At 41.7% G+C, this 26,847-nt stretch overlaps 1 protein-coding gene across 4 annotated transcripts in view; it reads right to left on the reverse strand.

Annotated features, from left to right (window-relative positions):
• Nucleotides 1-3,338: 3,338 nt before the first annotated feature.
• The window catches only part of EBF2 (EBF transcription factor 2), a 181,719-nt gene continuing 158,210 nt past the window's right edge, over nucleotides 3,339-26,847 (reverse strand). The window contains exons 11-17 of one of the 4 annotated variants that reach the window (XM_081135737.1): nucleotides 21,834-21,922; nucleotides 20,233-20,298; nucleotides 19,971-20,148; nucleotides 18,188-18,373; nucleotides 8,536-8,637; nucleotides 7,413-7,445; nucleotides 3,800-3,927 (exon numbers count right to left, since the gene is read on the reverse strand). In XM_081135737.1, the coding sequence (XP_080991863.1) occupies nucleotides 3,896-3,927; nucleotides 7,413-7,445; nucleotides 8,536-8,637; nucleotides 18,188-18,373; nucleotides 19,971-20,148; nucleotides 20,233-20,298; nucleotides 21,834-21,922 (686 nt within the window). In that variant the 3' untranslated portion in view covers nucleotides 3,800-3,895. Of the gene's footprint in view, nucleotides 3,928-7,412; nucleotides 7,446-8,535; nucleotides 8,704-18,187; nucleotides 18,374-19,970; nucleotides 20,149-20,232; nucleotides 20,299-21,833; nucleotides 21,923-26,847 lie in introns of all 4 variants that reach the window. The other 3 variants (XM_081135735.1, XM_081135736.1, XM_081135738.1) reach the window with 3 other exon arrangements.

A 26,847-nucleotide genomic window follows, 5' to 3' on the forward strand; every position in this document is an offset into this window, starting at 1 on the left:
GGCCTGAAGGCTGAGAAGGCACCAGTCATGCGAAGATCTAGGGGAAGCACAGTCGAGGCAGAGAGCTAGTCTTCACAGAGAAAAAACAAAACTACAGTGGCTTTCTCAGATTAGTGACCACAAATAGCATCTCACCCACTTATACAAGGAAAACAATCTATGTGGTTTGAAGATATCTATCTGTACCTTTGTAGAGAGAAATGACATAAACCAATTGTAAGTATGTTTGTGAATAGTCTGGTTGAATTCCTGTTTAGGATCACATTCTCCGAGATGTGCTTTGTGACTTTCCCTTTGCACGCCTTTGTTCATGATGGCCTTCCCACCTGCAGTGCGCACTACCGACATCTACTGCAAAATCCCTACCATTCTCTGAAGGCCTGGTGCAGCCCGGTCTTCCCCTTGGAAACTTCTCCGACTACTCCAACCCTTTGGAATCGCCGTCTTCTCTGAGATCCTACAGCCTTTCTATCTTTTCGTGCAAGTTATTTTCTATGGACTATTTCATTCCAGGAGCATGTGTCCTCCTTTCTTCCTGTGATTTAAGAATAGACATGAAGTTTTTGTGGCCAGCGTCCAATTCTTTACTCAGTGTTTGATGGATCAGTTACACCATTCGTTCAGCAAGCCCTTCCAAATCGAAGTAGACCACCCACCCCCCTCAGTGATTCCTTATAACGGAGGCCCAACGTAAGAGTTAGGGTCATTTCAGTTTTTTATGAGGGAACTTGACCGATGGATATGTAGATAAATACATACAGAAAATGACCTGAAGTCAAACATGTTCTCTCCTCTGCACAAGTACCGCAGACCACTTGCCATCTAAGCAAAAGCTGTAGTAAGAGTTCCTTGACCAGAGTGCAGGGACTAGCAGTCATGAGAAAAATCTCCAAACTTAGGAAGAAAATCCCAAACCAAGTTTTTCTCACTTCAAAAAAAAAAGACAAAGTTCCAAACATTTTTTACAGTACAAAAATTTTATTTTTTGTTAGGATAATTTAAAGTTTAAAACTGAAGTAGGCATATTCATTTTACAAACAAGATATTCTTTCATAAGTAAGACCATTAAAAACAGTAAACAAAAAAGCTGTCTTTACAAAAAGCTCTGTGCATAGCAACTTTATACTGTATATAACTGACAAAGCAAAATGAGGAAAATGAAACTATACAGTTTGAAAATGAAACCTTACTGTACAAAAGGTAGAGAAGATAATGGTTTTTAAACCATGCATATTGAAATGTGCAAAGAAAAACTGGGAAAAAATACGATGCTATAACAAAAAAAAAATGAGATAAATAATGAAGTAAATTGTCCCTTTAAATGAAAAATCTTACACAGCTCCTCTTACAAAGATAGGATAGAACTTGTAGTTACCTATAGAAATACTTGTCTTCCAAGTGGCACAAAAATAACCTGGGACCAGAATGATTCAACAGCAATGACTAAACAGGACAGAGTAGCTTTGTTTTAAATTTATTAGTACACTAAAAATAATCCTTACACACATTTGTACAATTAAATAGATCTGTTGCTGCCAAGGTTCTAGCTGAATGGTCAAGGATGTCTGGTATTTAGTTACACACATTTTTTTCGGTGTAAAGCTACCAACAAATTCTACAATCATTTTGAAGACAGTACTGCACTCATCTTCATGCAAGAGCAAAATTCACAGATTCTAAAAGCAATGCTACTTTAAAAAAACATTTCCGTATGTTGGATTGGCTCAAATCCAGGGCTAGACACGCTTGACTTTATTCTGCCTTCACTTCTGGATGGTGATGTTTGTGTTCCACACACTTTCCCCTCCCATCAGATTTTTCACTAGGGAACTTGCGTGTGCTTCCCTGTATTTTGGTGCTTCGAGCCCTGACTATGAGGGACTGTCAGCAAGAGTTATAAGCATGCCAGGCCTCCAAAACCTTGGATTCTCCTGTGCATAGAAATAATATGTGGGTCATGTTGGGTAATTCCAGATCACAAGCCAATAAGACCATTGGGGTTGGGGAGTTGTGGACATGTATCCCTGGGGCAGAATTTACGAAGTCATCTAAAATTGGCTCAGATGCACTAAAGGTGTTTTTCCATGAGAGCTGCATCAATTTCTAATGTCAGAACCCCAAACTGGAGTCTGTGTATAGACTCTATTGTGGTGCCAATGAGTCAACAAGGAAAACCCTGGCCTGGAAAAAAAATGACATCCTTATTGGCAATCCAAGTAAGTCTGGATGCATCCCCAGGATCACACGGCTTTCAAGACTCGGCCACTGTTAGCAGCTCCTGCAGTGTTTCTCCCCCTCAGAGCCACTCCCAGAACTAGAGAGTCCATGGCAGCCCTGGGTAACCGAGCTGCTTGGAACACAGATGCTCCCAATCTCTGACCCTGCCCAGAATCTGGGTTTCCATTGTTTTTGAACATCAAGAGAGGGGTTTAGGGCTTTTAACATTCCTCATCCACACCCCATCCCATTCTTGCTTGCAAGCTGTGTCAAGTTGGATGCATTCTTTTTTCAAGAGAGTTTTACGCCACGAAAGGGCAAATCTACAGAGTAGAGGACAGACGTGACATTCTAAGAGTCCAAGAAACAGAGTCACCTGTTTCTGAAGTTCCCTGGGGCTTCTACCTTGGTGCTGAACCAGGTAACCCAAGAGGAGGGAGTGCGTGGCTCTGTGAAGAATTCCAAAGGGGCGGCCGGGCTGGGCTGGGCTGGGCTGGGCTGGGCTGGGCTGGGCTGGGCTGGGCTGGGCTGGGCTGGACTGGGCTGCGCTGGGCTGCACTGGGCAAGTCATGTGGCTTTGGCTCTTCTTTAAGGTGAGACTCTTGTTTCCCTTCGGTGCAAAGCCGGGGATGCACTAAAACACGGGAATTCTCTGCACTGCTCAGGGGACAGTGTTGAAAGCTAATATAAGTTTTTAAAAAACTTCACAGACAGTGAATACCAAAAAGGGACTTGCAGACTATTTAGAAAGCAGATGGGGATGGGAATGAATTGATGCGCTTGAGTATTTGTGTATCTGCATGGGCTTGAATCTTTGTTTCTCTGTCGGGCTGTTTTGTAGGAATCTACATCAGGTACCTGTTCTTGCCCAGGGGTCAATAAAAGGATGGAAAAAGAGGGGATGCAGGATGGGGGAAAGAGTCTAGTAAGTAACTGCAGTAATAATCACACACCTTTTAAACTTGTTACTACATGTTTGCTTCAGTTTCATTTTACATCAGAAAGAGAACTTCCTCTCTTCCAAAAAGGTCTTCATTTCTACCTCTACTTACAATAAGTTACACGTTTATTTATTTAAATAATTGTAAAACATTTTAAATTTTTTCCCTTTTTTTTTTTTTAAAGAGATTAAACTATAAGCAAACACACATACAGCGACATGTCGTCATTCAGTTCAGGTTTTGTTTTAAGAAAGTCTTCCATGCTGGTACCCTGTTTTGTTCAATTTTTTTTTTCTGCATAAACTAAATTGGTATCTGAAAGGCTTCATAGAAAATAGAAACTTTCAACTTTTTTTTTCCTACAAAGAAAAACAAATAGTATCCAAAATATTAAGCTTGAATTGTTTGCCAATTTTTTTTTTTCTTAAATATTTTACAAACATAGGAAGGTGGTTCTTACAATGTTCATAACAAAGAATGGCATTTCTGCTTTTAGCACTGACTACGTCAATGATATCTTTTGTCCTTGCCCCAAGAGGGTCAGTTTGTGTAGCTACCATCAGAGCCACATGGGAAAGGTGAGACCAGGTAAGACGCAGCTCCTCGCATACCCAAATCTGTCCATCACGTTCATTCCGGGGGCACAACTCTCCCCAAAGAGCTAATAGTGCTTTCTTCATTATTGGTCCATCAGAGTAAGTAGTTTTGTGCTATAAGAAAGCAACTCTTCCTCTTCTTTACATTGGGGGCACCACAAGTCCCGTCATGGCTGCAAGGAAACAATGACACAGGAATGAGACTCGGAGGCTTTTTACATTAAAGGCTATCACCCAGCGAGAGGGGCAGGCGATGAGACTGACGGGGTCTGATGCAATTCAGGGAGACGGTGCCCTCGGCCGATATGGGACCCCATTTTCTCCAGGTCTGGTCTAGCAGAAAGCCTAGAGAGGTCCCGCAGCCTTGCTGATCACAGAAGCACAAGCAAAGCTTACCGAAGTTTTGCTGAGAGGCCAAGAGTTACGTTGTGCTTGGTTTTGTATTAATGGGTTATATACATGACATAATGGACGTAAACATGTAAACTGAACTGTACTATATGCGTGATATATTTTTCATTAGACTAAAATAATTTCTAGATTATACAGTTCCAGATCACTTAGTTGGAACAGGACAGAATACTCCAGGGGCCGAGTCTATTGAGTTACTTACGAGGCATCATTTCTAACAAATCAAGACTTTCCATCCTAGGTTTCTACCCATTCTAGCTGAAATCTGATTCGCTTTTTCCCTAACCAGCTCATCTTCCTCTGGTGCTCGTTGCTGCTGTGCGATGCTCACTCACTAATAAATGCTGATCCACTGGAATAGAAGACTTAGTTTAGTTCCTAATTTGCGAGTCACTCCAAGGTCCACTCTCCTTGCCCTGCCCAATTACAGTGTCCAATGTCTCTTCCATCTAGTCAAGAGGATGTGGGCAGTGCCTGGCTGGGTGGCATCAAGTCCAAGGCTTTCCTTTGATACGGGAAATGAAGCAGCATTGGCACAGTGTAGAAGTCATACAGAACGTGCACCCCTCTGGCCTTGGCTTTCAGGTGGTAAACCCATAGGATGTTCACATTCTCAGAAGCTGGCAGAATAGTTTTCTTGCATTAAGACTTCAAACCATATCTAGAATTTGATTCCTTAACTGTATTGTCTCTATCTCATCTAGGGCTTATCAATTAGAATAGAAGCACTTTGCTGAGTGGTGCTTATTATAAAGCTTATAAGCAAATGGCCAAAATTCTTCCTGCTTTCCCCAAAACACCTGTTTCCTCCATCTCTCCCTCCCTCTCCTTCTGCCCCTCCTCTCATGCCAGCTAGCCTTCTCGGGCAAAACTGTCAGCTGTATATTTCCCTGCCCATAGAGCCTTTATTGAATGCTTGTGAGATCTGGATTAAGGTCTTACACAGCTAGCAAAGCCTTAATTATTTTTGCCTGTATTACTATATATCAAATCAATGTAACTTTTCAATAAAGGCAGTTCAATTCTGGACACTCCCTGATGATTTGGCGATACAGCAACCCTGGTAATTATCCTAGACTGTAGGAGGTTTTCTTATTTTATTTTATTTTATTTTCCTGGAGGGACCTGGAAAATGAATCAGGTGCCTAGTGCATAATATTATCTTGACACTCTATACTCATCAACTGTAAATGCCTGAGAGATGAGGGTGGGACAGTGACACTGCATGTACGGCCCTCTGGTAGGGGGAATCTGGCTCATGTTTTCAACTTGAACTTGTCTATTGCACTCAAAACTCATCAGCCCCTTCCTTTTTCTGGGTCCTCAGAGAGTTACCTACAAAGCTTATTAAAAGAGCAGAGCCGCTCAAAGAACCAGATCCACTGCATGCCAGAAGAACAACAGATTTTACCTATTTTTCCTTCTACCTAGTCTCACACATCGGGCACTGGGTGGGCTGGGATCTCTGCTACATGGTGACCCTGTTTGCTGGTAGAAACCATAGCCAACAGACAGAAAGCTGAAGTTAACTGGAGAAATAAGCATTTTCATGGGGGAAAGGGGAAGGCTTAACTGCACTGTGTCCAATTTCTTTTGAGCTTTGGCATTTCATGGGGGTGGGGAGTAGGTGGGGAGTAGGTATGGGTGAAAGGTGAGAGGAATTGCACTGTTCTTGTCCCCAGAGGGACAGTGGGCTGTCAGAGCACGGGTTCTGGAGTCAAAATGTCTGAGGGCAAGTCATCAGTCACTTGCTGTGTGGCCTTGAGCAAGCTACTTAGCTAAAAATCGTGACAATGGTATGACCTTCCCCTTTGGGTCACTTGTGAGGCTTGAACAAGACAATTTGTATAAAGCCCTTGGTTCAGCGTCTTGCACGTGGTGCTCGGTAGAGGTCAGCAAGTGTCAGTCGCACATGTCCTCTACAGATGAGCAAGACCATCTCACCGTACAACAAATTAGAGAAGGACCTTTCCCTCAGCCTGTGCTCGCCCAACCACCTCAGACCACATGTTCACTCTCCCACCATCAGTCTAAAGAGACGGAGTGTCCCTGCAACCCTAGACCCCTTCCTTCAGTGACCATGAGTAGTGCGCCCAAATTTTGGAGGAATTTGTAGAACCCAAAGGAGGCTCAGGACCTCCTTGTGATTCTAGAGAAATGAAGCTAAAGCCCAGAGCCCGTGCCTGCACATAACCCACTAAATCGTCACTCCTACAGACACGATAAGAAAGTGCGGCTCACGCAATACCATATGCAGACGACGTATGACAGACTTTTACACTTGAAACCTACATAGTTTTATTAACCAATGTAACCCCAATAAATTCAATAAAAATGTGGTTTTTTTAAAAAAAGAATGTGCAGCTCAGCCACTCTCTCAGCCTAAGCACTCTGACCCTTGGTGAGCAGCAGCTCACACGGCTGAGGGCCCTAGAGAGGGTCTTTGGGCTAATTTGCTGCTGTTGTCCCAACAGGAAAACCTCAGTATGACCATGCAGACCTTTGCAACTCTTTGGGCCAACTCAACCCTGACAGGGTAACACCACAGGGGCACCAATAGGCAGGGTGGGGATTCCAGGACATGGGAGCAGTGAAAAATTCTTCCTGGCTTCGGTGAGAGCTAAGAGTTGGGCGGGCACACAGGTGGGTCTCCCTGGACAGGACAGATCTGCAAGATTGGAGACAACCAGCTCTACTTCCCCAACTCCATGCTCTGTGAGAGAGGAGGCGGGGGCAGGGTGGCAAGGGGAAGTCAAGTTGTATCTTTTCCTCTCAAAGTGAAGCTGAAAATATTTGTAAGGGTTGCCTGGAATGAGAAATGGGCCACATCCCTCTATCTTCCTCCCATGCCTACAGTCCTCCTTAGCCTTTCTGGGGCCTCTCACAATATACTTCCCCAATGAGACCTATGTGGCGCCCACTTGGTTTAAGGGACATGACTAAAACCAGAGAAACTGGAAAGGGGAGACATCATCAATGGAGCGGTCGTGGGGAAGGGGAAGATACGGCAACTATTCAGCAATTGTTTTCATGCCCCAGTCTGGAGATGAAGCCATCATGGAAAAGGTTCTGAGCTGTCCCCTAACGATGGGATGGAAGCCACTAGTTTGATAAGAGATGGGCAGGTAGAGACACTTAGCTACAGGCTGGGCCTGTTTCTCTATGAATCAGGCATCTGGATAAAACCCAAAATATATATGTACATATATTTTCCCCCTCAAATATACAGATGTTTCCAACTACTCACATGTCAGGTGGCATGTAGACCCAACGGCTTTGTCTAGTTAGAAAGAAAAGAATTTTCAGGGACTCTTCTGAGTGCTGTTTTCAGTTCCCATTTGACAGTTTCTTTGTTAAGTCACTCAACTTCGATGAGACACCATCCTCTCTGATGGTAGGATGGGACAGAAACCTAACACACCTCCCAGAGCTCTGCTCAAACACAACCGGCAATGAACCCTCACAGGTGTCCCCAAAGGGCCAGGAAGCCACTCACTATCATAAAGCCATTAGGCAGATGCCGTCCCAGGGACAGCACAGCTCACCCAAGGCTCTACTGACCTCAGACGCCTTGATCCACAAGGGGTTAACCAAACCTCTGCCCGTTTGGGTTGTATCCAACACTGCTGGTCATGAATGTTTTCATGTCAAGACGCGGGGAACAGGCTAAAAATAATGTGGGTCGTCAGGATCCACAGCGTTCAGCAGTTTCCAATTTGCTCTTTTGCCGTCAGCTGCCTCCCATTCACACTGAGGTGATTAGATTCTCATGTACTCATCACATTTGTGTTACGTCATGTCATATTATATTTTAAGACATTGCTCAAAAGTGGGTTTGATGGGTGATTAATTTCTGTTCTTAGACACAGTATGTTTTTTTCCCTTTCTCCCCTACCCCACCCCAATCAGGCACCTGCTATCAATTTGCTCGGAACTTGCCGGTGCCCCTGACGGAGCCTGCATTTGTGCCAACGGGATGTGTGCGCCGCAGATGGCAGCTGACTGGGGAAGCAGTGACCACCATGTAGCATCCGACGCGGTGACCAGGCCCCTTCTAGGAAACAGTGACGTGGCCTTGTGGAAAGCAAAGGTCTGGGGAGTCCAGATACCCCTGGAGGGTATGTACGCCTCTACCACGGTTAATTCTGTGAACCTGCAGAGTTGTTCCACTTCTCTTTTCCCCACCTTGCTCTTGGCTGGAGTACTAGCCCAGGTGTACGAGCCATTCACGTGCCACGATGCAAACAGCAAACATCTCTTTGTAAGTAAATCGGCTAGAGAGACAGCACGTGGCCGTGCTGTTTGCTCTTCCTTTGCTGGCCCTGCGGGGCATGTGTGGTGCTTGCTCCCAGAGTGGGACCTTTGCTTACCTCTGAATCCATTTCCATTGCCACTGGAGCAGGCGGGCGAAGGGGAGCCTTGGGGCCTGATGACAGGGGCAAAGGCACTCTTCTGTTTGACAGCAGGAAAAACTGAAGAGGAAAATGGAAGGATGGAAGACGTGCTGGAAGATCCAACAGTGGGACTTGATGACATGACTGGAAAGCAAATGCACAATCCTCTTTTAGAGAGAGACATCTTGGGGAGCTCTTTCTCCAGTACATGCAACCTGTACACAGTTATTGAGAAATGACTAATTTGTTCCAGGTATCCATCCAGATCCCAGGGATTTAAAAATGTTGAATGTGGCAATGTCCCTGCCCTGTCCAGCCAGAGAAATAGACAAGGAAAACAACATAGAGGGAAATGATTTCATTGGAGGAATGTACCCAAGCTAAGCGGACGCAGCAGGTAGAGTGCCCCTCTGCCTGGGAGGGTCAGGAAGGCCTCGGCAGGCTGTGATATTATGATAGGTCTTAATTCATGAGTAGAAGCTCGACAAGAGAAGACTAGGACCAACATCTGAAACATCACCAAATCTACTCAAGAACAGAAACCTCTTTTTCACCCTAAAAACAAGTCCTGTCTGGGAGCTATATACTTCCCTGGCAACTCTCAGGGCTCCTGAGTTTTGAGGTATAGGGTTAACATCTTCTCGGAGAGTGCCATCTCTATGGGCCACTTCCTCATTAAATGTAAAAGTTTATTAACATTTAGGAGATTACTTCCCTCTCCCTCTACTTGCAGAGCTCCTGGGAAATAAAGCTGCGAGGCAGCCTCCTCTGATGTAATGCGAAGTAAAAACACCAATATTAATGTTAAAATTACTTAAAGGAAGCCAAAAGCTAAGTGTTGTAATTTCCAAAAAAAATAAAGGCAACTTACACAACTAAGTGCCCCACCTCTTAAGAGAGTCAGATACTCCAAGTTACATCACACAAGAAGATAATTTTTTAAAAATCCTCACCCGAGGATATGTTTTTATTGATTTCAGAGAGAGAGGAAGGGAGAAGGAGAGAGAGAGAAGCATCGATTCCATATGCGCCCTGACCTGGGTATGCGCCCTGACCAGGAATCGAACCCATGAACTTTCATTGTACAGGATGACGCTCCAACCAACTGGGCCACACGGGCCAGGACACAAGAAGATAATTTTATCTTCTATGCTCAGCTTGCTCAAGAAAGGGGTAAACTGAAATTCACAAGGGCAAAATTGTTAGATATAGCATCTTATAGTAGAAGGTCAAGTGTCAAGGACTCCTTTTGGCATCGTCTCCAGAATTCTGAACTGTCCAAATCACATGACTTGGTAAAAGAATTAATGGAACCCAGCAGCAAAGCCCACAATAAAGGCTGGCAGTACCAACTACCTTCTGTTTCGTATCTTCAGTGGCCCAGCCTCTCCACAATTCAATTTTGAAAATAAGGACATGAATGTGACTTATGGTCCAAAGACCAAGTACAAGGTGAATTGAAGGTCAAATGTTCTGACGTCCTGTGTAAGACTCCACCCCACTTTCCCCTCTCTCATTATAAAGATATACTTTAGGCTACGTTCCCACAATGGCATATGTAACACAATCACACAGCATATCTCCGATACGATGTCTTTTACAGCTACACTACAAACCGAAGTCTTCACTAAAAATGATTTGTCTAAAAACTGCTTATCCTTAGGTAGTCCTCATTTAAAGAGCTATGCAGAAGGAAGCATCCGAGTCCACCTCTGTCTTTCCTCAAGTTGTATGAATCAAAAGGAAAAGCTGGAAAGGAAGACAAAGTCCCAGAAGAATCTCATGTAATACTGGAAGATGCAGAGGAAGGAGATGTGGGGCTACACCACTGCTAGAGGGGAGGGTGCAGGATTGAGCACTGGAGTGAGTCCCAGTCCTAGTTCTAAGCAAAATCTCCTCTTCTCGCCTCGGTTTCAGCAACAATAAAATGCATGAAGGAACAGGAAGGGAGGGAACCTCTCCCCTCTCTGTGAGGCACAGAATTAGAGGCCAGAGAAAGGCTGAGACCCAGGAGGCCCCTGATTCTGACCACAGTCCAATCCCTGCCATGCTGTGTGCTCCATGCAGGCTCTCAGACGGTGCCTTGGTTTCTACATCTGCCAGAGCAGAACCGCCCCACATACACCACAGCAGAGGGTTTTTATAATGCGAATTAGGCAAATGCACACACACACACACACACACACACACACGCAATTCCATTTCTATTCAAACATATGACTCGCCTTTACAAATTTTTCTTTTCACATAACAGATCCGATGTAAAATGGGCTGATTAGATCACATGTGACTGCTTCTCAGGGGAAGGGGAGTCACCTGGAGCTTTACTAAATGACAAAAAAGAATTGTTGGGAGTTGAATAAGCAGAGAACTATGACATGCCCATTCAAAATATTTTTTACAAAACTTCTGTCACATGCCAAATTATATCCAAATTAATTTGAAATTTAATGCAACTATAATAAAAATCTTAAAAGAAATTTTAATTTGTGTGGGTCAACAAACATAATTTCTATGTTCATCTTTTTAAAGAAACAACACTATAGGAACCAGAAAGTTTTGTTTAAAAACAATCTTAAGTAGTAAGGAGGCATTTATCTTAACATATTAAAACTTATAATAAGTCTGCATCAATGAAATCAGTGTTATGCTAGCATAAATACAGTCAGACAACTCCTTGGAGAAAACAGAGTCCAGAAACAGACCTGGGTATATATGAGAATTAAAATTTAATAAAGGCGACATTTCAAATTAGTGGGGAAATAAATGCCTAGGAACAATACACTAGCCATTTGGAGACTAAATTTAGAGTGCTTCCTCATGTTAAACACTGAAGCCCATCTAAGTGGATTAAAGAGTTATTTGTAAAAACAAAATTATAAAGGTGCTAGTGGAAAAAAAATACAAAGGTTATGTAATTTAATAATCCTTTCAACCCCCAAGCCTACACAGAACATCAGGAGACAGATTTGCTACATGACAAAAAAAATTCTGTAACACACAGAAAAGGCAAATGACAAATTAGGGAAAATTTTGTGATAATTATCAGATGTATTTGTATCTTCAATGGCTAATACGTTTTTATAAATTAATTAGGAAAAAAAAATCTCCTCCCCCCCCCCCAAAAAATGGGCAAAGGACATGGAAAGGAAAGTCACAAAGGGAAAAATTAAAATAACCAAAAGACCTTTACAGACCTATAAATGTTCAAACTGATTCGTAATCAAATGCAAATTCAAAAGGCACTGAGATGTTCTTTTCCACTTATCAAGCTGTTAAAGACTGGGGAAAAATTAACAGGAAAGGGTGCCACTCTTGCTTTCCTAAGGGGAGTAGTAACCCCTCTAGAGGGACTCTGGTAATAGGTACCAAAGTATTTGTGTTTTTAAATGTGCATAGTTTTTAACTCAATAACTTAATTTCTAGAAATGAACTGCAAGGAAATAATCATAAATGTGCAAAAAATAGAACCAAGGGCATTTTTATAATTGTGAGAAAGTGGGATATAGCTGAAGTGACCATCAATAAGGTCCATGAAGTGGACCACTATGCAAACATGAGAACTAATGTTCGAGAAGAATACTGGATGACACGGGAAGATACGGCTGGATAAGCAAGCAGATTATAGACTAATAGCTTCGACGTCAAACCTTTCCATTTTCAAAAAAGCATACGAAGCGAAAGTCTAGAAGGATGTGATTTACATCCAGACAGTTTTTAAAATCCTCACCAAAAGATACGTTTTTATTGATTTTTAGAGAGAGAGAGAGAGAGAGGAAGAGAGAGAGAGAGAGAGAGATTGATGTGAGATAGAAACATTGATCGGTTGCTTCCCACATGTGCCCCAACTGGGGATCAAACCTGCAACCCAGCTTGAGCCCTGACTGGGAATCGAACTTGAAACCTTTCGGTGCATGGGATGATGCTCCAACTGAGCCACCGGGCCAGGGGTATAGCCAAACTTTTAATGATATGCGTATCTCTGACTGATGGGATTATAAATATTCTTAAATTTATTCCTTTTACTTGTCTGTTTTCAAAATTTTCTACAATGAACATGTATTACTGTTGGTGTAGCAGAAACCAGTAAAAGCTGTTAAAATAAACAAATGTAAAATTTCTATTTCTTTGGTTAAAAATATATATATATATATATATAATATATATATATTATATATATATATATTATATATATATCTTAACAATAAGCATAATAGCTGTCTTGGGTGCTAATATTCCTCTTCCATTTAAAGCTTTACTTTCTGTAAATGAGGTTTTTTGTTTATCTTCTGTTACAAAAAAGCAGAGACTAATAAATTTTCAAGTTCCCGAGGAAACTTGATTGTAGTGAACTCTGCAAAGCAAGCACCACCCTAATGTCTGCTCTCTACTCCTAGGACACAGGTCTGCACCCCTGACAGGGCTTATGGGGCCTAGCTTCGTATCTGTGACTTAGGTCATTTTGCCACTTTTCTTCTACTCCCTCTTTCATGAGTCTTATGGCAGAATCTCATTAGTTGTGCATCAGAACAGACACTGCAGTTTTCAAAATGTGTCTATCCGTGGCTGGAAGGCTATATTTTAAAAGTTAACAATGGTTATCTCTGCAGAGAAATAAAGGGTGTCATTTTTTTTCCTTTTTACATATACATGCTTTTCTAATTATCTATAATGAGCATGTTACTTCTGTAAATGGACATTTTTTCTTACCTGAAGGACAAAGGAAATATATCAAAATGTTAACAAGGGTTTTTTAAAAAAAAAAAATTAAATCGATTTATAGAAAGAGAGGAAGAAAGAGAGAGAAACATCAATGTGAGAGCAAAACATCTATCAGCTGCCCCCTGCATGTCCCTTTCCGGGGACTCAAACCCGCAACCCGCGCATGTGTCCTGGCTGGGAATCGAACCGGCAACCTTTCAGTGCCCAACCAACTGAGCCACACCAGCCGGGGCAACGAGGTTGGTTTTTTATGGTGAGAGTGAGCTTTCTTTTTAAAACCCTTTTCATGGGCTCCAAATTTTCCATAATAAGCATTTAATAATCTACAATAGCAAATGTCTTGATATTTCTTTTTGAAAATATAAAAGCTTTGAGGCCCAGGGCATAGTCTAAGACTATGTGAGTGAAGTAGGAGTCTCTGAGGACAGGCTGGATTTCTGTCTTACGGATTTTGTTCCAAAACTTTGGATTCGCTTGGTGGCTATTCTGCTTTGGAAGAAGCGGTCCCTGGGTGCTGCAGGTTTGAGTAGGCCATCTTTGGGGACACCGGAGTGCACCAATTTGGGAAAGTTGCTCACACACACAATTGAGAAATTCTCTGGGTATCTCTCTCTATGAGTAGAGGACTAAGTAAAGGCCAGCACGTCCGGCCCAGATGCCTCTGTGAACATGGGAGTAAAGGGAAAACCACTTTTCTTCTTTGAAGGATTGATTGGCTTGCATGGTCCCAGCTGGACCTCAGCGGGCACAGAACCTCCTCTGCACGGAGCCATTGCATTTGTTGGCGCTAAGGGGTCTGTCAACATTTCATTAGAACCCCCTATTGTCAGGGGTTTAGAATTCAGCCATAAAAACTTGCACTGAGCTGGAACTTGGCACACACTGCTACCGCCAGGAAGTGAAGTTTGTATGTGAAATTGAAAAAACATCTGTTTGGCCATTTTTGAAGTGGTGTGAGAGCAAAAGCAGTAAAGATGCAGGTTTCTGATTCTCTGCGTTGGCCGTAATGTAAGTCAGCTTGACCAAAAGGCTTGGCTTTCTTTCTTTTTAATGTCCCTGGCAAGTGATTGTTCCACGGCATGGCCTGGCCGCGGCAGAATTTTTTTTAGTTTAAAAAATAAAATGAAAAATTACAGAATGGTGTTTTCAGACACAAGCAACTGAACTGATGAAATGCCTTCCTTTGTTATTTTGTGGTTTGGGGTTTTTTTGCCAGTAAAGTTAAGACTTAGCTGGTTACAAATTAGAAATACAGGTCAGATGCTATTGTAATGAACTCCACAGGGTACTCAGTACTTTGGCAGTAGAGGGTTTTATTGTAATGAATTAATGAATGCACTGTTTAGACTCCCATTCTAGGTCTGCAACTCCTTCAGACCCTCTCTCAGAAAAGAAAATGCAAGGACCACACAGACCCAGTGGGAGCTAGGGCGGCCCTCACTCCCGCAGCGCAGGGTGGCTCCCTTTCTATTCTGCATGCGCTGTCTTGTTTACTTGGAAGATTTGGCTGTTATTATTTTTCCTGTGGCTGTGGGATGGAGTGATCAAGGGTAGTGGAAGGAGGTGTCGCTTGCTGGTGTGGGAAGGGTTCCTCCCTATCAAGGAATTATCAGTAAGAAACATCAAGCAGTTAACACCCAATGGGCATTATCATTCGTAGATTCATTATCTGTTGGTCTATCTATCTATCATCTATCATCTATCTATCTATTTATCTATCTATCTATCATCTATTATCTATCATCTATCAATCATCTATCTATCTATCATCTATCTATCTATCTATCTATCATCTATCTATCTATCATCTATCTATCTATCATCTATTATCTATCATCTATCTATCATCTATCTATCTATCTATCTATCTATCTATCTATCTATCTATCTCTCTATCATCTATCTATCTATCTATCATCTATCTATCTATCTATCTATCTATCTATCTATCTATCTATCTATCTATCATCTATCTTCCCCCTCTCCACTCTCTCCTCCAGCGCACCCACCCCTCCTTCTCTTTTTTCTCTCCCCCTCCCCCATCACCTCACTACACACTATATTATTATATTGACCATTTTTTATGTTTTTATTGATTTTAGAGAGAGAAACATCGATGTGAGAGAGAAACATTGATGGGTTGCCTCCCGTACGCACCTCGGCCGGGGACCCAACCCACAGCCGGGGCCTGTGCCTGGCCAGGAATCAAACTCGCCACCCTTTGGTGCATGGGAGGAAGCTCCAGCCAACTGAGCCACACAGGGCAGGGCTTGACCATTTTTGATCTACAAAATGACAATTTCATATGGTTCAACCTAATATACATATTTCATTCATAAATGTATGCTTGAACATGGGAAATTACCATTTTGGAAATAAAAAAGAAATCATGTCATATAATCATGTATTATAAATATGTGAAATATTTCTCACGTTATTGAATGATCTAAAAACATGGTATTCTGAATCTGATGATGTGTTCTACTCTCATTTTTACTCTTTATTGGCTATGAATCCTTGAGTAAGAGATCTAATAATGATGAATATCTTAAAGGGGAAATGATGATAATTATTATTACTATTATTATATCCATGCCATAAGGTTGTTGTGAGGATCTGACTGGACTGTATATGTGAACGTGCTTTTTAGGCTGTAAACTGGAAGGCAGTTATGAATTACTCTTATTGTTGTCGCCACTGACATGTGACATTATTTACACAATGGCTCTCTTGCCCTATACCAGTTGTAGGGGCTGTTGATGACGCGATCCCTTCTGCACACAGGTCCCCTCTCCACAAGGATCATGGGAGAAACCTCTCCAAGGTCTTGGCAACAGAAAAACCAAGTTTCTCCTGAGCCACTAAATAAAAATATGGTGGACATTAAAGCTTATAACAAACAGTGCTCCCCTCTTTGCTTTACCATCTTCTAAGTCTCTGAACCAAAAGAATGGCTCCTTGAATGACCGAATGGCATCCCTCCCTGCCTTTGGCTTCATCTAATTTTCCCATCCATATTTTTTCTTGGGTCTCAGTTTCTTATACTTTCTACCTTATCCTTTCACACTACCCATCTGACCACTACTATTCCCCTATTTTTGAAACAAGATAAGGTAAAAACAAGTGAAGAAGTAAAGAAATCAAGCAAAAGTTTGTTTTCCTAGATTATTCTGATCCAATCGATCTGGACCACATGACAAGACACAGCACAGAATTCACGTCGCTGGGGCAACAAGATTTTAGTTGTACTAGAAGAACCAACCTCTACTATCTCTGCTGCCTGGCTAGTGTCCTTAACACATCGAGTAGAGCGCTGCGTGTGATGAATCAAACAGATATCCCAGAAATAATCCACGGGTGTGCGTGGACAGGGAACCATGGACCCACAGGCTGAGAGGCAGCCTCCAGATCCTTCGCATGCCACTTCCTGAGCGGTGGCGGGAATGGCTGCCTGCTGTCCTTGACCTGCCCTTGATCCTGGAGTGAGGGAACCACTCTGGCTGAACAGAGGGTCTGCTGCAGGGCCTGTGACAAGATCCAGCATTTCAAGAGCACCCTGCTCAGTCACTCAGACTCTCCATGGAGGTTTCTCCCCTGGCCTGAAGTACTCCCTAAGTAGGTTTGAAAAACACATACTCTCAGCTTGTAAGTTCCCAGCTTAGCCCTGAAAGCAACCTGAATGAATGTGCATAACTCCCTAGAACATCCAGCTTACTGCTAGCCCACCCATCAGGACTAAGAGGTTCTGTCTCTCCATTCATCTATTGATGGACCCTGGTTGCTTCCATATCTTGATTATTGTAAATAATGCTGCAGTGAACACAGAGGTGCATATCTCTTTTTAAATTCGTGTTTTCATTTTCTTTGGCTAAATACCCAGTGGAATTGCTGGGCCATGATAAGCTTACGCAGTGATGGATGACTAGACTTACTGTGGTGATCGCACTGTAAGATATATAAATATTGTACACCTGAAACTAATATAATATTGTATACTAGCCATACTTAATTTTTTTTTTAAGGCTTTATCTCCATGTATCACTCTTACAAGCCATCAAATTCCATCTCTCTAGAACAGAAATTTTTTAACTGGTGTACTACAAGAATTTTTAAAACATGCAATACCTGACTGTTTAGTCAAGGGTACTGATCTCTTTTCCCTTAGATTGTCAAGTAAAAAAACGACAGCAGCCAATACAACAATAGTCATCCAGGGTAAATGAATAAAAAGTATACCTATTTTGTGTCAGATTGGCAAAAAAAGCACGTTTTTTGATATCCTGCAGAACTTTAGTAATTAGTTTTTGTGTGCCATGAGATGAAAACGGTTGAAAATCGCTGCTCTAAAAAGAAGAGAGAGCCATATAACAAAGTGAGAAGGGAGCCTAGTGTGATACACAAAATAACCTGAAGTCACAAGTTCTGTGTCCAAATGGCTACCCTGCCGCATCCTAGCTGGGTGGTCTCGGTAGGTCAGTGAGCTGCTGTGCACCTAACCCTCCGCACCTGTAACGATGTGATGATAATACTGACCTCAGAAAGTCCTCAGGAGGGCTAAATAGAACATCACATCTGAAAATGCCCAGTGGAAAGTATATATTAGATTAGCTGAAATGGAATCTGATTCTTCACTCCCAGCTACACAAGCCATATATGCTCTTTCCCTGTGGGGGAAAAAAGGAAGCGTTTCCCCTTTTCCTTTCCCCCAGAGGCTTTGAGTAACCAGAGGAGCCCAAGCGCAGCTGAGGGGGAAAGAACAAAAGGCAGGAAGGACATTTCATCAGGAAACTGGGCTCTTCCTCCACGAGCCAGTGAGAGGCAGGAGGGCCACTGTCCCTAAAGGGCTGAACAGTGACAGCCAGGGGCAGAGAGGCGGGCAGAGGTGGGCCGCGGAGAGGGAACTTACTTCCATAAGGGGAGCCTGTGGGGGAGCCGTTTAGAAATCCTGGCGACCCTGGAACGCCCAGGTTGGCCATGGGGACGTTGCTGTAGCCATTCATACTGTTACTGGAGGTGCTGTAATTAGACTGCTGAGGGGTGGAGCTGGAAGAGTAGCCCCGAGGAGAGATGCTGCTTGTGTTGCGGATGTATCCTGGACAACAAAGAAAAAGCCGGGTAAGTGAACAGTGTGCGCACACAGCGCAGAGCAAACGGCAGCGCAGACTCACGCCGGCCCCAGGCTATCCAGGCCCCAGGCTGTCCGGCACCCCCAAGCTGCTCCTGGACAGGGGCAGAAAGTGTGCATTTTGCCTTCACCCTTATATGCCTTCCTTTCCCTTCCCTATCCGACCCCAGGCCACGTCCCTCACAGTCCCCCCCCTCATCTTCTTGTACATTTGCCACCAACCCCCCCGACTCATACCAAGGCATGAATGACTAATGGCAGTGTGCGCTGACACCTCCCAAATCATGCATCATGTAACACTAGAGCCCCGTGAGGTATCAGTAAGTATCGCTGAGAAAACCGCTGTGTGGTCAAGCAAAGCGTGGCAGATGCTGCATACTGAGAGCCATGCCCTGAAGACTGGCGTTTGAAGGGCCTAGAGAATAGCTGAAGTGGTTTAACTTCGCTAACCTAGTATTTCCCAAACTGAACGCACCGTAGCATCTCTTCTGGGAGTGGAGGAAAGGCATCCTATTAATAGCTCAAGGGCCACTAGTATCCTACAGATTGCAGCTTTGGAAATTGAGTTGTTACCATGCGCTGGGTGGGGGTGGGAAACATTTTCATTCAAAGAGTGTTTGATAAGCTCATTTCAATGTACTGTTCTTTGACCAAAGACTTGGAAACATCAGCAACTGAGTTTGGGTAAATCCAGCCTCTAGGTGGGATGGAGAAAGGGACAATGAGTCTTCCCATACTTCTGAAACCCTAGCACAGAAACAGCACCTTATCTATCCTAAAATAACCCACTTTGGGTAAACTGTCTCTAGAACTTTTTAGGAAATAACCAAAATTTGGAAAGAAAAAGAAAGTAATATTATATCCCACCCACCCTTCTGTAAGAAATCACCCTGGGCATGAGAATGAGGAGTTTCCATCCAATGGGTAAGCAAAATTAGAAATAAGACTACCTCAAGGTTAGGGACATCATTAAGAATGTTTACTTCTAAAAAATGATTTATGATAAATTTAGCACCTTTCAACCTCAGTGACAAAAATATTCACACAATATACTTTACATGTAAAAGCACAGTTAATCCTATAAACCGGTTGCTACATATTTGTATATGAGGCAATACACAAAGGAGGTTGCCAAATAAAACCAAGCCATTCACCATTGGTTACTAGGAAGAGAGAGTTGGGTATAATAAACAAAAATGGCAATAACTCAACTTCTCTCCATTATTCAATCTGATGATCACAATGGTAGAAGTATAAATTCTATTCAAATAATACCTATAAATCTAGTTTCAGTAAGTCTAAACCCTTCTAAAATCGTAATAGTCAATCTGGTCCTTAAGTACTTCCAGTTTAAAGTATTCTACCTGGTGCCTAAAAAAACTCAAAATCTAATAATACGCTGCTTATAATGTTGAGATAACCCAAGAGTATGTGGTTGCATTGCTTATCTGGGGACACACTCTTTTGATGGTGTATGAATCAAGCTTTAACTCCTCCTGCTCAACCAGAACCAACCTTTAAAATGTATAAATTGTTTGAATGTTGACTCTGAGAAAGGTAATACCTTGATTATTTCCCTGTGTTGACTCTGAGATGCTGACCCCAAGTTGGCTGCCGTAAGAATTGATGCCCATCATGCCACTGTGAGCTGGAGAGCTGGAAAGAGCTGGGATCTGGCTGGGGTTCCTGGGGACACTGTAGAGGGCTTCAGCAATATCTGCGGCTCGCTTCAAAATGATGTCCTACACAATGGCAGGTTGAGGTGAGCATTTTATCCAGCACAAACAGTCAAACTCAATATCAAGTATAAGATGTGAGCGCCTAACCTGGTTATTGTGTGGTGTGCCGTAGAGGGCCTCCACTAGATCTGCAGCTCTTTTCAACAGCATTTCCTAGAAAAGAAAAGAGTGGGGTATAAGCAAAGCTAGAACCCCAAATGGCAAACAGAAAGGAAAATTATGTATAAAAATAAAACATCCCAACATGCCCCTGAAATGTAAATAACTAGCCAAGAGGTCCTATATTTGGTTTGAGAGGTAAAATACACTCACACATATAAACCCGTCTATAAATATGTATCTACATGGAATTCATCTAGACAAAATAGATCCATAAATGGTGGTGCTACAAAAACAGAAAACAACCAAATTAGGGGTGGAGTTGATTAAAATTTATAATGTAATGAAGCTCTGGCCTGTTTTGCTCAGTGGTTAGAGCACTGGCTCTTGGACTGAAGGGTCGAGGCTTCGATTCTAGGTCAGGGGTACGTACCTCGGTTGTGGATTTGCTCTCCACCCCTGGACAGGACACGTCCATCAGGGCATGTGTGGGAAGCAGCTAGTTGATATGTCTTTCTCACATCGATGTTTCTCTCTCTCTCTCTCCCGTTTCTCCCTCCCTTCTACTCTCTCTCTAAAGATAAATGGAAAAAATTTCCTTGGGTGAGGATTTTTAAAAATTATGTAATGAAAGTTTTATTAAGAACTACTTTCAGACCATTTCATTAAAAAATCTGGTACTCTAATTAACCAAGTATTCTTAAAATGATTGATTGACCTGTGTTTAGCTACTTGCCAAGGAGTTGTCCATAGTACTGAAATTATCTTGGCAATGCCTTCTGCAAAATTTTATTCTAATAAAGATGAATTCTTTCAATAATATTTCCCCCTGTTCACTTTAACCAGAGAGAATTAGTACTCAGTAATCCCTTTCCTCTCATTTTGCCTTTCCCACCTCCTGTTTCTAACAGCCTTTTAAATTGCTATTAACCTACTTTCCAGATATCACCTAATTTAATAATGGGGCTGGGGATTTTTCCAACTAGAAAATAAAGGTGTGATGTAGAAGCAACTGTGGTACTTAAATTTTACTCCCATTAATTGAATACCTAGCAAATTGATGTATTTTTTAAAAGAAAGCTAAAATAATGGGCTAAATTTATGATATAATTTTTATAAGCAGGTTCATTTAAAAGTGATGCATTTCATAGAAATTGTAGATGGAAGTGTTTTACACTTTACCAAATGCCTGTATACATAGTAGGCTCTCAATGAATACTTGATTGTGGACTAATGTGTCCCTGCAATTATGGGTAAATAAAACTATATTGAAATACAAAAGAGTGAGAAATTACACCTTTAAGCAATTATATAATTATTTATTTTCATCAAGTGGGTAGTGTTTTGTACGCTAAATACTCAGAGTGTATCTGTTTTATAGGCCCAAGTTTTCAGACTTCATGTTTCCTTGGAGATTAATCATAATATATTTCATAGTCAGTAAATATTTTATGTGCATCTTGTATCTAAAGCTTAGCCAAATTTCAAGACCTAACTTAATTTTAGAGGGATTTAAGTTGCTGGATTTATCTAAATTTGCTGAAATCCTACAAGAAGGTTTTCACATGTTAATTTCCAAAGTGTTTTACCTTAGCTAGTCTCTCAGGGTCTCCAGGATGCCTTGGGATGACTTTCTGCAGCCTCTGGAAGCCGTAGTCTATGGTGGGTTCATTTAATGCTGAAAAATAAAAGTCCCCTTTTTCAGTATGTGTCCTGGCCACAAAGCAAACTTCTAACTAAGTCTTCAGTAGGTAACAGAAAGATTGTGATATTACCCGTCTAAGAATTGATACATGATGGATACAATCAGCTAAAGATTTTTGCTATTGGCATTGGTTAATTCACACTTATAACTTTGGAGCTAATAGTAATTTATTTATTTTTTTCCATTAGAATGAGACTGCAAAATTTCAGAATTATTACAATTTTTTATCACTTCTGCCTTAAGTGCACGCACTTGCAATTCTCTGCTCAGTCTCACATAATCAGCAACATTACACAGTTGGCCATCCCTCGTTTCTGAAAACAACAAACTACTCTCACCTGCTCTTGCCTTCCTCCCCCCGTCCCAAGTAAGCCTTTATCACTATCAGTTCTTCTTCTAAGTACCATTTCTCACATATATATCTAAATTTGCCATGGGTTTATTCGCATCAAAGCCTGCTCTTATGCATAATACACTTTCAGATTATATTTCCAATTATGTTTCATCGCGTGCATTTGTTGAATGCCAGGCTCCAGCATAGACTGCAAGTGCCACAGGAGCAAAGGCCACGCTTGCTGTCGCACCGCTGTGCTCTCGCCACTGAAGCACCACGGGCCCCGGCTCCACCACGGAGGGGCACACCCGTCAGCACTTCTCCTGTGAAGTAGATGCCTTTGTCTCTCCTTCTTCCTCTCTTCCTTTACTTTTTAAGTGTGTGGTTTAAATTTCATAAAGTTTAAAGAAAGTAAAGAAAAAAGATACAAAAAATAAATGATCGACCGCACTCCCATTAGGCAGCAGTAAACACAGGCGGTGTATTTCCTTTTTAACCTTCCTGACTGCATATGTTTCGTGAATCTTTGTTGCTATTACTCTAGCAAAACCACAGCTTTTACTTAAAAATATAAAAAATTTTGAATAGAGAAGTAAAAATCAAGTCACTCATAAACTCACCGGTTTAGAAATGATCTGGGTGAGCATTTTTGCTTATATCCATCCAGATTTAACACACACACTTAAAATTATCCAGAGACATATGATTCACACTGTTACATAACTTACTTTTTAATCCATTGAACAATATATCTAACTTTTCCCCAAGTTATTAAATATCCTTTTATAACACTGTTTAATATCCCTGCATATTTTTCCACTACAGCCTATAACTTATTTAAATCGTTTCCTAATGTTTGCATTTAATGTGATCCTAACTTTTCACTGTTATAAAAATGAGAGCAATAATTACTCTTTGCACATAACTTTCATTATTTCAATTGGAAAACTTCAAGAATTAGGATTACTCAACCAAAATTTATGATTAAGGCCTTTCACACCCTTGCTAATCACTGCTCAGAAGGATGTGCAGATCTATTCCCAGCAGCAACGCATGTCACTGTTTTAACTTACATTAGTTTACCCGTCAGTGAAGTGGAATATTTTTTTCTTGTACTTGATGATTTTAATTTCTTCTTTACTGAACTACTTATTAATAGTTTCTGTTCTCTTTTCTATTGGGGATTAGTCTTTTTCTTTTTTTTACTTGTAAAAACACTTTTCTACTAATATTGTTAACACTCTTGACTGTCACCATGTTATAATATCATATCCCAATTTGTCCTTAGGTATTATATGTAGAAAGACCATCGACCATCCCAATGCTAAATCTGGAAAATACACACACACACAATATGTGTGTATACATATTCATATATATATGAGCTCTTCTTTAGGTCCACCCATAAAATGTGCATTGCTAATCATATAGGTAATAAGTTTTCTGTTGTTCATTTTTATTTTTTGCTATGTGTTTTACTTTTTTATTGTGATTATAATTACCCTCTCATCACATTTTCTAAGAGTTTTCCTAGAACCTAGAAACACGTTAGGGTTTTATATGTCTGTGTAGACAGTGTGCGTGAGAGTTGTGTGTGGTAATAGATGGTATAGTCATTAAGAGAATCAGCTTTAGAGTGAAGTAGATCCTGAGGTTGAATTCCAGCTCCACCATTAATTTCTAAGAGCTCCTGTTTAAAATTCATCTCATGAGTTTGCTGTCAAAATTAAATGAAACAATTTATATAATGCCCCACACAATTCTTGGCACATAAAAGATCTTAACTAATTGTAGCTATCTGTTATTTTGCATCCAAACCCCTGACAGATGTCGTTATGTTTTTGTTGATTCTTAAACTTGTACATTAATAGCATCTACATGTAATGATCATGTTGTGTCCTTTTGATGGGCATGTTGATCCCATTTAATTCCCTTCATCTCATTCTTGTGTTCGCTAAAACCTCCCAAATAGTGTCTAAAAATGAGGATGGTGGTGGATATTTTTGCTTACTGTCCCCTAAATGACACTAACATTTCACCAGCAAAAGTGGTGTTGGCTCTTTGAGACAGATATTAGATAGCAGGCTTTGATCTGAGGTTTTTATCAGAATGTATTAGAATTACAGAAAATTACAATCATATTAATTTTCTCCCAATATTTCCACAATTAAGTGTTTATTCGTGGGTGTGGTAAATAACACACTTAGTATATTTCTGGATTCAATTTGTTAATATTTTCTTAAGACTACTGTTGTGATGATTAAATCAATTAAATTACAGAGAATAGTGCCTGACACACATTGTCAACAAGTGTCAGCTATAATGATTGTTGCTGGAAATTTACGTGTCTTTATCAATAACTGGGATTGTGTGCATGGTGCTACCCAGCCTCTGATTGATTTTTATTTTATACCTGCTTTGAAAAGTAAATTGAAAAGCTTTCTATATCTTATCCTATGCTCTATAAAACTTACAGAGCATGGATATTACCTCAACTAAAAGTTTGAAAGAACCCCAGTGAAACTGCTCTGTCAAAGTCACCAATAACATTTTAGCCAAACCAAGAGGAACTTTTCCGTTCTTATCTTAAACTCAAGTTAGCATTTGACCCTGGAAACACTCTCTTGCTGGAAAGACTTCAACCCACAGGCTTTCCTGAACCCGCACTGCCCCGTGGCAGGCCGACCTCTGCGGCCACGCCAGCTCAGCCTGCGGGAGCACCGCTCCCCCTCAGAGTGTCTTGCAGATGCTGATGCCTCACGACAGTCGCCAAGACCATCTCTGTCTTGTCTATCCAGCTCCTGCAGAAACCTCCTCAGCGCCCCCATGATTTCTATGTCAAGCCACATGCTGACCATCACAAATTTTTATGTCCCATCCAGACAGCTTGCCTGAGATTCAGCCTTATCTATTCCAGTTATTGACTGGCGATGTCCGCTTGGGTGGCCCTGAGTCCTCCCACTCAAGCCACCCCAAGCCCATGTGATTCTCAGTGACCTGTCCGTCAGATGGCCAATCAAAACCCTTGGCTTCATTCTTTATATCTCAATATCATTTGTATTTTCTAGGAAAATCATGCATGTCATCGAGATTTTAAATGTTTTAGCATTGATTCCACATTAGGAATTTGTTTAAAATTCAAATCTTCTCTTCGTGGTTCTCCCCCACCTCTTTGTTGTAACTTTATGAAGATCCATGTTTCTAATTTTATCTTCCTTTTGTTTCCAAGGGAATATCTTAAAATGTCCAGGTGGTTAGGTATTAAATGGTTAATTATTTATTCTAGTTAATGGCATTGGATTAAAAAGAGGTGGCCTGCAGGATATCTGCGTTTGGGAATTCATTAAGTATTTTGTGAATTAATACATATCAGTCTTGTCTGTTTTCCGTGGGTAATGCTTTAAATGTATTATTTAATATATCTTTTTGATCATATTATTTGACATTTTATACATAACTGCTACTATAAATTTACCCTTCCACATATCCCTGTCTAATAGTTTTTCATGTATATATTTTCCTTTAGTTGATTAGGAAGATACACATCCTATTTTAGTATTTTAAAGCAATACCTTTAGAATTCTTAAAAGATATTCCATTTTTTCTAATTATTTGAGTCTGTTGAGCCCCTCCATATATGAAGAGTTTTGCTTATCTTTAATTTCCTCACCTCATTCTCTCCACTCTTTCATTTTTATTGTTAGTTTATCATCATCGGCTAATATTACTCTTATTAAACTTGGGGTGATCGGTGTCTTTCAGACACCTGTCTGCACACACTAGCAAGACGGCGCAAGTCTCAGGCACACGGATGACGCCAGCCTAGCTGCAAACATGAACGCTACTCCCTTATTTTTAAGTTTTCTTGAAAATATCTTCCCCTATATTCGGGGGAGAGGGAAGCAGATTAAACATTTGCACTCACATCACCATCTTACCCAGAGCACCTGTAGGAAGACCTGGCTGTACAATCGGGATCGTTCTGTAAACTTGTTTTTCCTGCTTAGCGCTGTAACAGCGATTTCTGAAGTCTTTTTCTTTAATAACAGGATTTTTAGCGGCAGTAACAGCCAATAACGAAAACTGTCATTACCCCTGTTAGAACTGACGGAGGCTTGCCAGGCCACGGGCCCTGTGCTGAGCCTTTACGCACATCAGCTCCTCTGCCCTCGTGGCCACCTCATGCCGTGGGTTTGTCCCCATCTGAAATGCAGCCCAGGGGTGAGGGTGGCATCTGCACCCCGGGTTCTCTAGCCCGAGGCCCGTGCTCTCAGCTTTTCCTGCCGTGCAGCCAGAGGTGCCGTTCCAAGCCCGAGCCAGGCGGGCCAGCAGCCCCCTTGGCCAAAGGCTACCCCTCTGTACTTCGCTACTGGATGAGAGCTGGGGAGGAGCAGAGAAAGTGTTGCAAAGCGGCCGTGCCACCCTGTTTCCTGTCACCCACTCCCTGAACCCCCCGACCCCCACCCAGCCCGTGCTTCCTCCCCAGCTTCCAGGGAAGCCCTGCAGACCTGGAGAGAGAGCCTGCGCTGCCTGGCCTCTCTGTCCCTGTGGGACGAGGCCCCAT

Source organism: Miniopterus schreibersii, assembly GCF_964146895.1.
Source record: "Miniopterus schreibersii genome assembly, chromosome: 4".
In the NCBI taxonomy this organism is placed as follows: domain Eukaryota; kingdom Metazoa; phylum Chordata; class Mammalia; order Chiroptera; family Miniopteridae; genus Miniopterus; species Miniopterus schreibersii.